This window comes from Mesoplodon bidens (genome assembly GCF_964165515.1).
Source record: "Mesoplodon bidens genome assembly, chromosome: 7".
NCBI classification, from domain to species: Eukaryota; Metazoa; Chordata; class Mammalia; order Artiodactyla; family Ziphiidae; genus Mesoplodon; species Mesoplodon bidens.
In genome coordinates, this window is record NC_138164.1 from 15,568,070 (window position 1) to 15,579,898 (window position 11,829).

The window sequence follows — 11,829 nt, forward strand, 5'->3', positions numbered from 1 at the left end:
CTTTGGGCAGGTTCAAATGAAGGGCTTGGCACTTGCTCCTCCATCCTTTATTAATGCAAAAAATACTTTAACAAACACATCCCTTTTCCTTTTTCACAAGGGCCTCGTGCCATTCCTCACACTCCCACCCTGCCCGGAAACAGCCGCTGTTTCCTCGGGCTCAGCTGTGCCAGCCCCATCCTTGGGGCTCCAGCCCTGCCAGCCCCTGTTTTTCTGGCCTGAGTCAGAAAAATAATCACCACCCCTTGCAGGTAACTAGCACATTTTAATCTCCAAAGTGTTTTCATATCCATCATCTTACTGCATCCTTCCCCAGATCCTGGGTAGACTGCCATGAAATCGATGGTATGGGTACGGAAGCTGGAGCTTGGAGATGTGAAGTCACTTCCGGGGTTGAAGGGCGGGGCGGTCTAGATTGCCCCTTTTAGACCTACGTGCTCCTGAGCATCCATGATTATGAAAAAGAAAAAAATAAGTTTGTGGCCAGGCATTCAAGTTCACGTGGACTTGAGTGTTTACAGCCGGCCCCTCTTCACACTCGGGTATGCACACCCCCATGTGCATGCTTGTGGCTTCACAGACCTGCAAAGATCTGGGCAGTGCATTCGCGGAGCCTCCCCTTCCCTCTCCCCTCAGGGCCTTTTGCCCTGGTGCTGGAAAACCTACCCCTCCTCTACCTCCAGTGTATCTTAACGGCTCTTGGATAAAGGAGTGGGCTTTTTTAGTTCCTAACCATCCTGAGCTACAATAGGCGTCAAGCCCAGATTTGGGTGAGAACATTTTCCAGGTGTGGGTGCCAGGATCCCTGGCCAAGTGGGCCCAAAGAGAAGCCCAGGTGGACTTCCAAAGAGAGAGCAGACGTCTCCCAGTGAGGCTGGATGTCCTGACGCCACCAAGATCTGTCAAGGAGCCTTTGACACCTGGCATGGGAGTAACGAAGCCTTTTTCTGTGTCAGCTGAGCAGAATGTGGACAGCTGTCCTGGGCTTGAGGTCCAGCTCTGCTGTTTGCTGACTCGGTGACATTGGGCATGTGCCTTCACCTTTCTGAGCCTCAGTCTTGTCATTGGAAGAGTGGGGGGCTGCTCAAGTAGTCTGTAGTTCTGGAATTCTCTGACGTGAACATCTGTTGGGTAGTGGGGACACAAGGGGCGCAGCCTGTGTTGGGTGACCTTGGGTTCCTCCTCAGTTCCCAGGACACTGGCCCCTCCCCCACTCCAATCCTGGTCCCAAGGGGACAATCAGCTCAGCCTGTCGTGACAACGGCAGCCATTTACCAGGTGCCTTTGATGTCCCAGGTGCTGTGCACTGTCTCCTTTCCTTCATTCATTCTCAACAAACCTACAGTGGATGGGGTATCATTGTACCCACTTTACAGATAAGGGACGGAGGCTGATATGAAGTCATAGAGTCGAGACTAGAGCCCAGATGTCTCTACCTTACCTACTGCCCCTCGGCATCCTTCCCTCAAATGTGGTTGAGAGGGCCAGGTGCCCGGTCGGGGCAAGTCAACTCCAGAATTTTGATGATCACACACAGCCTCAATTCTGATGATGACATAACATGCCAGGCGCAGGGCCTGGCACAGAGCACACACTCAAGACATGTTACACAGCACTTGACAGTTTACCAAAGTCTTGCCAAACCTAGCATCCCCTTTGCTCCTCCGCGCAAACCTGTGGAGGCAGGCAGGGTAGGTAGGGTCATTCCTACCTTACCCCACGCAGCTGCTAAGAGGTGGGTGCGACACCAGCCCCAGGCTTGCCTGAGTTGGAGTCAGTCCTGAACCCACCCACGGAAGAGCCCCGGCCCATTCCCGCGCCCAAACATACATGGCACGTGTGGGACATCCCACTCATGGCAGCTTCTTGTCCAGCTTTATTGGAAGGACAGCACACCCAGGGGGTGGGCCAGGTCTGGGGTGGGGTGGGAGGGCACTGAGAATGTCGTCCCTTTCAAGCGACCTTTGGGGGCAGCCCTGGGAGACTGCAGGACCCAAGGAACTGGCAGGATGGATGGGCAGGTGGACTTGGGGTACCGAGATCTCAGACGGCCTCAGGTGAAGGTGGTGTGGGGTTCGGGGCAGAATCCCAGAATTCAGAGAACTTGCCCTTGAACGTGCTCCAGTAGTCTTTGAGGGAGCTGAAGCTGTCGGTCACCCAGCCTCTGAGGGTCAAATCAGTGAGGGGAACAAACAGGGTGGGGATGAGAGCAGGTCTCTAGGCAGTGGCAACCATGGGGCTCCCACCATATCCCCACTGCTCCTCCCAGCACCTTCTCAACTCCACCCAGCAATGCTCCAAGACCTCAGGCAGGGACCCCCTACAGCTGCCACCCCAGGAAAAGACACCGAAGGTGATGATGGGACCCCTAGCACAAGCCAAATCCGAGTTTCTCCAGGTGGGGGCAGACCTTTGTGCCACGTGGGTCTGAAGCAAGCTGGAGAGGAGTGATTGAGTGGGGAGATGTGTAAGGTCAGGACTGCCGTTCTAGTCTAGGCAAATGAGACGCCCTAGAATTGTACATCCCCATGGCTCTGAGCGGGGCGGGGCCGGGAGAAGCAGTCTCTCATTGAGAAAATCGTCAGAGGGTTGATTAGCTGCATGAAATGGGGCAGGTCACTTGGTAAAGTGAGCCTTGGTTTTCTCATCTGCAGAATGGGGAAAATAATACCCACTCCACAGCGGGTTCTGAGGACTAAAAATGTTTGTGAACGCCTCTGCTATGGAAATGCCGGCCAATGCGGGTGAAGTGGAGGCGGGGAAGGGGGCTGGGGAGAGCAGAGGGCTAGTGGGCGGGGCAGGGTGGGAGAGGAAGGACCGGCTTCTGCTCACACGGGCCCCAGGGCTTGGAACAAGGCAGAGACACATGCACGCACGCACGCACGCATGCACACACACACACACACGCATGCACACACACACACACACACAAACACCCCGGGCTGAAATTGGATCAGGTGGAGCCAAACCTAGAGCCAGACTATCAGAAAAGGAAAATTGAAGTGAAGCCTGAACGGCCTTCCTCAGAGCCACGCGGGGCACGGAGGGAGAAAGGAGGGAAGACAAAGGGATAAGAGGCGGGGTTTGGTGCCCTCTCCCTGCGAGCGAGCCTGTTTTACAGACAGAAAGGCTCAGAGAGGCGCAGGTCCTTGGTGGCCATGGGAAAGCCACAGCCCTCCTCCTGGGTTCTCACCAAGTCAGGGGCAGGTGGGGGGCCGGGGACAGGGAAGGAAGGGCGTACCTGGCCTGCTGGGCCACTTGGGACTCCTGCACGCTGGTCAGTGCGTCCTTGGCAGTCTTGGTGGCCTGCTTCATGTAGTCCTGCATTTTGCCCAGAAGGGAGGCATCGTCTGCCTCGGAAGCTTCTGTGAGGAGAGTGGGGCTGAGTAGGGTCGATCAGCCTCTGGGGAGCCCTTGGCTCCTGCCCAGCCACTCATCAGGGCCCGGCATCCCCAAGCCGCCTGCCAAGGGTCCTCCAGGCAGATAGCGGCCCATTCCCCGCCCCCAGCCCAGTCCCACCAGCTGCTTACGGGCAGAGGCCAGGAGCGCCAGGAGGGCAGCAACGAGGAGGACCCGGGGCTGCATGGCACCTTTGTTCCTGCAGGGAAGTGTCCTGTGAGGGGTGCCCCACGTCCCCCCACTGCCGCTGGGCCCTCCCTGGGGAGACGCAGCGGCCCCTAAAGTAGGACCTGAGCTGGGTCAGGCCAGGAGGAGGAAGGGCCTGTTCCTGTCCTAGTATGGGGGAGGCTAAGAGCTTTCAGATAGGGTACTTGGGGCACCCAGGCCAGAGAGAGGGAGGAGTGGCATGGAGCAGAAACCCCACCAGACCGGGAATCAAGACACCTGGGTTCTGGCCAGGTTTCTGCCGCTAAAATGCTGTGTGACTCTGGGTAGCTTTCTGTACCCTCCAGACCTCCGTTTTTCTGCCTGGGGTAGGACTGGGGTGTCTAAGGCTTCTTCCAGTCCTAAGCATGCAGAATGCATGGAAAATGGAGCCAGTGCCAGCCCCAGCTCTGCCACTACGCTCTGTGTAGCTTTGGGCCAGTGACCTTCCCCCACGGACCTCGGTTTCCCCAGAATGCCTTGGGGAGGGGACGCTCATCGAGCCCTAAGGCTTCCTCGGTTCTAGCAGGCTCTTCTCCAGGCTTTGCGGGCTGGGCTGGGCAGGGACCCCCGCCTGGCCCTCCCCATCCTGCTCTTCTTCTCCTCCTCCTCCTCCTCCCCCCAGGGGGCATTACCTGGAGCAGCTGCTTCTTGGGATGAACTGAGTAAGCAGGCGAGAGGGTTCTGACCTGTTTTATATTGTCCCCAGGGCAGCGGGCACTGAGGGCCCAGGGAGCCGGGCAAAGGTCACCTGCTGATCAATCTAGACCAGGGCCTGAGAGAGGGTAGCCAGAGGCAGTCAGACCTGCTGGGAGTTGGGAAATCTCTAGAAAGCTACAGGTGCCCATGCTGCTCTCTGCTCCCCCTGTAGCCCAGGTGGGCTCAGGACCTGGGGGTGGCTTGGGCCTGGGGAGACCCCATTCCTCCTAGCAGCCTGGCTCCCCAGGGAGAGGCTGGCGAAATGGGAGAAGGGATTAGAGGACAAACCTCAGCCCTCCACACTTGGGTTCCAGGTCCTTCCCACCCCTCCACCCCCCAGCCCCAAGCCCTGACAACAGCCTGCAAGGGGTGTGGGTGAGGGGGATGGGCTGTTTCAGACTCGGGAACAACTCAGCAGGTCGGGATGGGGTGCCTAGAGTGAAGTCACAGAAGACCTATGGGCAGAGGCTTGTGCGGGGAGGGGGGACACAGTTGAGGGCACACAGCCACCTCCCCAGCATCTCCATCTCTGGGCTTCAGTCCCTGTGCTGCTTACCCAGAAGCCTCCTTGAGCTGATCCCAGAGCAGGGGGTGGTGGGAGAAGGTCAAAGGCCACTCTGAGTCTCAGGCCTTTATCCTACCATCCCCTCCTCCTCACCTTGCCCTCTGGACCCACTGATAACATTCCCTGGGACAGGATCCAGGCTCATGGTTGGGGCCCTCCCCAAACTGCGGCAGCTGGGATTGAGTCCCAGCGCTGAGCACTCTCACCTCAGGCTTCAGCTTCCTCAGCTTGGAAATAACGGCCCTCATAGTCCCCTGGCTGGCTAGGCAACTGGAAGGAACCAAGGTTGTGGTGAGGCTGGTCTGGTGGGGAGAGGGGCCAGACGAGCTCTACAGGGGCAGTCAGCTGTCCAGGAGAGGCCTGGGCCCTTCTCGGGGTGAGGTATCCCTTGGGTCCACACTGGGAGCTGTAGCCTGGATGGCAGGATCAGGGGCCTTTGTCTTCGATGTGAAGACGTCAGAGCCAAGAAATTCTAGGTTTAAATGATGACTTTGGCACTTACTCATATGACCCAGGGCCAGAGATCTAACACCTCAGTGCCTCAATGTTCTCCTCTGTAGAATGGGCCTAGAATACCGATATGCCAGAATCGCGGTGAAATGTAAATGAGATATGTACAAAGCAACTGGTTCATGGAGGGGGCTTCATAAATCTCTCTCCCTTTCTCCCAAACACCTTGTCCTTCCCTAGACAGCATAGTCCGAAGGTGGGAGGAACCTCCAATGTAGAAGTAGAGCTTTTGACAGGTGGCCGTCTTCTCAGGAGGAAGTAACTAAACCCACAATGTGAAATCACAGGCCTGAGAAAGTGACCTGGCCCTACCCTCAGAATTCTTTATCTGTGGTTGAGACTTGAAGTTTCTCCATACAGATTCATTCCTTTGACTTAGACCTTGTTATCCGCTAAAATACAAATAGATTCCTGTGAAGTAGACATTATTAACCCCATTTTACAGGTAAGAAACCTAAGGCAGGGCCAGAGGCATACCCAAGTACCCATAGCCCATCATTGGCAGAGCTGGGAACCAGAATCCAGGTCTTCAAATAGCCACACTGGTACCAAACCGTTTGGAGAGATGAGACCCTTGGAGATTTGTGTCACTCACTCATCAGTCAATCCGTTTCAGAACCTGAGTACAGATTTTGGTGGTGGGTGGGGAGGAAAGGAAGGTGATTAGGAGTTCACGGAAGGCTTTGGACATTGGGGAAGGTAGAGGGCAACTGTGTCCACTTCCCTCTTCTGTTCTGGCCTGTTCCTTGGCCCCAGAGGTGAGGGCCACCGTGGGAGTCCAGGTTCCAGGCTGGGCTGGGGCAGGCTAGAATGGGCTGGCTGGAGCCCTTGGACCTGTTTCCTCCAGCTCTCTTTCCATGGGTGTGGAGGGTCTGGAGGAGGCTGTGTTCTCTCTCCTGCTTGGCAATGGGCCACTGATCCCAGGGAGGTCAGAAGACGCTGGCAGAGAGACCCAGCGGTGAGGTGCCGAGCTGGGTAGAGAACCTGGGTGTGCGGGCCCATGCAGCTGGGTTGCGACATGCCATGGGGCCTGGGACCTTAACTCTTTCAAAGGGCTTGGCGCTTTTTTGTGCCTGTATCCCTCCCAGCAGCTCCAGCTGGGTCTCAGTAGGGCTATCTCAGTAAGGGTCTTATTGGTGGCCCAGACTAGGCCACCTCTCCCCGCCTTCTTCTCTCCCTCCCCACGACCATGGCTCCCCTGGAATGAGGAGACTGCTCCAGGCTTGGCCCCCAGACTATAACTGGTGGTGGGAGGAGGAGGGGTGGGGGGGGAGAAGGCCTGACCTGCTGGGGCCAAAAATGGTCCTCTGGGGTTGGATTGACTCTGCTTCCACTTGTGTCCGAGTGAGGCTTAGCACATGAGCCTCTGTGACCCATGCCCCTTCCACAAGGCTGGACTGGGCAGTGCTGATTCAGCCCTGCCAGCCAGAAGCCCACTGCTCAGACTGTCAGTCCAGGAGGCCAAACTCAACTGAGTGTCCCTGGTGACTCATTGCCCTCCTCACCTCTGGCCTGGAGGGGGGAAGGGATGGGGCACTGACCTTTGCATCCAGCCCAGGCTGGACTGTGCCTGATTCGGGAGTGTTGCACGGAGTTAAGCTTTCAGGGATAAAACATGGCTCATGCTTGATGAGCACTCACTCTGCTCCAGGCACGATTCCCAGCATTACTCAGATTATTATCTCCCTGACTCCCCAGGAGGCGGGTACTATTCTACGCCCTGCTGAGGCAGACGGGGCTCAGAGAGGTTAAGAGACTCACCCAAGATCACACAGTCAGTACGTGGGGAGCCCACACGCAAACCTAGGGCGTCCGACTCCAGCACCGGAACCCTTAATAACTACTGCGAGATGGCACGGGCTTCTCCAGAAAGGAGGAGCTCCCTGATGCTGGAAGTGACTCTGGGTGGTGTGGGCCACTGCTGGGTAGTGGGGACTCTGCAGAAGGGGTACAAGCATCAGAAAGCCTTCTAGCTGCCTTCCATCCCACGATACATCAAGCCACTTCTGGTATATGAAAAAATGGAGACATGGAAGTCAGGGTTAGCACAACTGTGGTCTATTCCAATGGCAGACTACTGGAAGCCCATCTACGTGCCGGGCACTGCGGTCACAGAGGACAGCCAACAGCGCGATACGATGGATCTCATCTCATAGTCTCTCACGGTGACGTGTGTGGTCCAGCAGAGGGGCCCAAGCTGACCAGGCTGTGTCGCCTTCTTGGTGGATGTCTTCCTGTGTGTGATCTCATTTGGAGAGAACCTTGGAAGCCCAAGTAGAAGATCTCCTGGACACCACCACCATTCCCATCATCCCCTGGTGAGAGGCCCTGTGAGAGCCTCAGGTCCTGTGATTCTTCACAAGCTGACTGCTCCCACCCAGGGGGTGTGGCTGGAGAGGTGGGCAGACATCGGGCCTCAGGCCAGCCCACCCCTCACCCTGCATCATGCCTGCCTGATGACCCCCGGAGGGCTGGGTCTAACTCTGCCACTCTCAATGGAGCAGCAAGCACTCTACTGTATTCCCTGCTTTGATCCAAATCAGGAAAATAGTAATATTATTATTAACAACAATAACAACGAGTTTTTAGTGCTTACTCTGTCAGGCACTATACTACTCACTTCACCAGCAATATCTCATTTAATATACCCAACAACCCCATTTTTCAAAGGAGAAACTGAGGCTCAGGTCTAGGCCAAGTTGAATCACTAGACCAAGGTGACACACTTGGTAGTGATGGGACATGAAGCACACTTACAGTAAACACCTTCAACACGGGACAGCCCCCAACTCCACCCATCTTCCCAAAGGCTTGCAGGGGTCCCCTGCTCCTGGGTGCACCTTGACCAGAGCCCTGGATCTCAGCTCGCTGCCCGCACCTGTGGCCCTGGATGTCCCAATCCAGAGTCTGGTGCTCTGAGATGGAGTCCGGGTCTGGGGATGTAGGAGTGGGGGGGCCACTCCTCACTGGAGCAGACAGAAGAGCTGTGAACTTTGCCTCCCCATCACCCCCACCAAGCCTGGCACAGACTTAGAGCTGCCACAGGGCCTCTGGGTTATCAGTCCCAGGCTCAGGTGTTCCCTAGGCCTCGTTTCTTCCCCAGCTCATGCCCCCCACCCATCCTCCCTTCAATGCTGGGTGGGGCAAGTGCACAGAGCAGCTGCTTCTGACTGCTGCCCGGGCTCCAGTCTGCTGTCAGCTTCCACGTTGCCTTAGGGTCACAAAAGTCCAAGAGGCCTCCTGGGAATGTGTCACCTTCCAGCGTGGAGTCACAATGGGGAGGAAGGCGGGGAGTGCAGCCCGGTGGGGATTTAAATGTCTGGCTGGCTCTGAGCTTCAATCAGTTCGAACAGCAGCATAGGTGAGCTGCCTGAGAACCTCTCCTTTGGCCCCTCTGAATCCAGGAAGGATCCAGTGCAGTAAGAGACTTTTCCAGCCCAGCAAGGAGCCCAGGATGTTCCTGAAGGCTGTGGTCCTGAGCCTGGCCCTGGTGGCTGTCACCGGTGAGTAGGAGCTGCCTTTGGATGGGACTTTCAGGCAGGACCCATCTGTTGCATCAGCCAGGGAAGGGTGGAGAGTCTGGGGCCAAGGTAAGAAGACAGTTCCGAGTGCCTGTCAGCCCACAGCTGGATGCAGGCGGCTGCCCCATTGCCACCCGGCTCACAGGAGCTAGTCCATTCACAGTGGTGGGCCCCCTGGCATTGGTGCTATACCCGTTTTACATACCCCCGTGGCTTCCAACTAGCCAAGCGTAGAGAAGGAAATCAGGGGCTGGGCTCCCCCCATCATCCGGTCTGCAGCTCAAGGTTGGTGCAGAGGGGCAGGGAAGGAGACAGGTCCTCATGAATTGCTCTGTTTTCCACCCAGGTGCCCAGGCGGAGGTCAATGCGGACCAGGTGGCCACTGTGATTTGGGACTACTTCAGCCAGCTGAGCAACAATGCCAAGAAGGCTGTGGAACATCTCCAGAAGTCTGAGCTCACCCAGCAGCTCAAGTAAGAGGGGCAGAGCTTGCAAGGTGGAGCTTCTTAAAGGCCATGCAATGAGTGGGCAAGGGCTGAAATCAGAGGCAGGAGACCTGAGCTTAGGATACCCACTGCCCTGCCACCAACTCACTGCTGACCCAAGGTCTCCAGACCTGGGATCCACATATACAAACAGAAAAGTTGGGCTGAATAATCCCTGCTTTAACTTTCTAGAGCATGACGAATGGCCACATGTTAGTATTGAGGCTTGCAGAAGAAAGGAAGGGAAAGAAATGTCATGTGAGCTGGCTTCTAATACATTCCAGAAGAACAAGCCTCTGTGAAATCATGGGAAGGGCGGTGGGGATATTTGGCAAGCTTCTGAGGGTGGGCACATGGCAGGGAAGCAGCACCTGGTGTAGCTAAAAGATGCTGGAAGAGGTCCAGAACATAATATTCTACTAGAGAATGTGATCTCTGTCACAGCACACCTGGGCTGGGCTCAGAGTCCACACTTTTTACTTTACAGGTAAGCAGAGGAAAGCAAACTGCTCCAGCTCACATGATAGGTAGATACTGTGACTCAAGCTCAGGGGGAGATTCAGAGATACAAGTTCAATGTTAATACCTTAGTCTATTACATCCATTTGCTCAAATCATGATCCACCATAGGGAAGGCCACAGGGAGAAGATGGGTGAACTCAGTACCCTGCACACTCACCTGTCCTAGGCAGGTGTGTGTAAGGTGAGTGCTGTGTAAGGAGTCAAGGTCCTGGCATGGAGTACCAAGCATAACGGTGCCCCCCTTGTGTCCTTCCGCCCCAGCACCCTCTTCCAAGACAAACTTGGGGAAGTGAACACCTACACGGATGACCTGCAGAAGAAGCTGGTGCCCTTTGCCATGGAGCTGCACGAACGCCTGACCGAAGACTCAGAGAAGCTGAAGGAGGAGATCCGGAAAGAGCTGGAGGAGCTGCGGGCCCGGCTGCTGCCCCACGCCAGCGAGGTGAGCCAGCAGATTGGGGCCAACATGCGCCAGCTGCAACAGCGCCTGGAGCCCTACGCGGAGGAGCTGCGCGCGCAGGTCAACGCCCAGACCCAGCAGCTGCAGCGCCAGTTGACGCCGTACGCCCAGCGCATGGAGGCGGTGCTGAGGCAGAACATGGACAACCTGCAGGCCTCGCTGGCGCCCTACGCTGACGAGCTCAAGGCCAAGATCGACAAGAACGTGGAGGAGCTCAAGGCGCGCCTCACGCCCTACGCCGACGAGCTGAAGGCCAAGATCGACCAGAACGTGGAGGAGCTGCGCCGCAGCCTGGCCCCCTACGCGCAGGACGTCCAGGGGAAGCTCAGCCACCAGCTCGAGGGCCTGTCCTTCCAGATGAAGAAGCACACCGAGGAGCTGAAGGCCAAGATCTCGGGCAGCGCGGAGGAGCTGCGGCAGAAGCTGGTGCCCGTGGCCGAGAGCGTGCGCGGCAATCTGAAGGGCAACGCCCCGGAGCTGCAGAAGTCGCTGGCCGAGCTGAGCAGCCACCTGGACCAGCAGGTGGAGAAATTCCGCCACACCGTGGGGTCCTACGGCGAGACCTTCAACAAAGCTATGGTGCAGCAGGTGGAGGGGCTCAGGCAGAAGCTGGGCCCCCTGGCGGGGGATGTGGAACACCACCTGAGCTTCCTGGAGAAGGACCTGCGGGACAAAGTCAACACCTTCTTCAACACCCTCAAGGAGGAAGAGATGCAGGCCCCCGCCCTCCCCTCAACCCTCAAGGAGGAAGAGATCCAGGCCCCCGCCCTCACCGCCCAGGAGCAGACGCCGGCCCCTTTGGAGGGCTGAGCTGCCCCACCACTGACACCTGCCCTGCCCTGCCCCCTGTCTGTCTGTCTGTCCCAAAGCAGTTCTGGTACAAACCCGTGGATACCTGTCCAGTGGAAGGTGACACTACCTCTCGCTACTCAATAAAGCTGCTGAGAAGCTAGCCCAGTCTGGTTACAATGTGAATCCTTGGTGTTGCAGGGCCTGAGGTGAGAGCTTGGCAAAGCTTAGCAGGGGCTGCCAGGGGCTGCTTAGAGGGACACGGAGGGCTGGGAGGTGCGACGGGGGGAGGGGGGAGGGCAGGGTGTGCTGAGAGAGGTGTGGGGATAGCTCTAAGGGGGAGGTGGCTAAAGATGTCACGTGTTATCCAAAGATGAAATATGCAACCCATTTCTATTCACTTAGCCAACAAGTGTCTTCAATTAAGTACATTCACCTCATTGTGCAACCGTCACTACCATCCATCTCCAGAACCTTTTCATCTTCCCAACTGAAACTCTATGCCCATTAAACAGTAACTTTCCCCAGGTCCTCGGCAACCACTACTTTCCGTCTCAGTGAGTTTGCCTCCTCTAGATATTTCTTGTATGTGGAATCATAGACACCAGACAATGAGCAAAATAGCTTTTGTGGAGCATCTGTCTGACAATGTGCTTCACTCTGAGAGGGCCACCG

General features: G+C 56.6%; 2 protein-coding genes across 2 annotated transcripts; one reads left to right on the top strand and one right to left on the bottom strand.

Moving 5' to 3' along the window:
* Nucleotides 1-1,881: 1,881 nt before the first annotated feature.
* APOC3 (apolipoprotein C3) lies at nt 1,882-4,257 on the bottom strand. The gene is made up of 4 exons (XM_081239580.1): nt 4,239-4,257; nt 3,531-3,598; nt 3,242-3,365; nt 1,882-2,164 (listed from the first exon to the last, which is right to left on the bottom strand). Exons 2-4 carry the CDS (start codon nt 3,583-3,585, stop codon nt 2,044-2,046), a joined length of 300 nt encoding a protein of 99 aa, XP_081095706.1. The 5' UTR covers nt 3,586-3,598; nt 4,239-4,257; the 3' UTR covers nt 1,882-2,043.
* A 4,448-nt stretch (nt 4,258-8,705) lies between these two features.
* On the top strand, nt 8,706-11,317 carry APOA4 (apolipoprotein A4). The gene is made up of 3 exons (XM_081239864.1): nt 8,706-8,880; nt 9,245-9,371; nt 10,167-11,317. The coding sequence occupies exons 1-3, from the start codon at nt 8,832-8,834 to the stop codon at nt 11,173-11,175; spliced, it is 1,185 nt and encodes a 394-aa protein (XP_081095990.1). The 5' UTR covers nt 8,706-8,831; the 3' UTR covers nt 11,176-11,317.
* Nucleotides 11,318-11,829: the final 512 nt, after the last annotated feature.

What these genes read in the sequence shown, in the direction of transcription:
- APOC3 (XM_081239580.1), bottom strand. Translation starts at nt 3,585, where the DNA reads ATGCAGCCCCGGGTCCTCCTCGTTGCTGCCCTCCTGGCGCTCCTGGCC. An exon ending in GGCGCTCCTGGCCTCTGCCC is followed by an intron (nt 3,366 to 3,530) that starts GTAAGCAGCTGG and finishes CTCTCCTCACAG; the next exon opens with AAGCTTCCGAGGCAGACGAT. An exon ending in CAAGTGGCCCAGCAGGCCAG is followed by an intron (nt 2,165 to 3,241) that starts GTACGCCCTTCC and finishes TTTGACCCTCAG; the next exon opens with AGGCTGGGTGACCGACAGCT.
- APOA4 (XM_081239864.1), top strand. Translation starts at nt 8,832, where the DNA reads ATGTTCCTGAAGGCTGTGGTCCTGAGCCTGGCCCTGGTGGCTGTCACC. An exon ending in GGCCCTGGTGGCTGTCACCG is followed by an intron (nt 8,881 to 9,244) that starts GTGAGTAGGAGC and finishes TTTTCCACCCAG; the next exon opens with GTGCCCAGGCGGAGGTCAAT. An exon ending in GAGCTCACCCAGCAGCTCAA is followed by an intron (nt 9,372 to 10,166) that starts GTAAGAGGGGCA and finishes CTTCCGCCCCAG; the next exon opens with CACCCTCTTCCAAGACAAAC.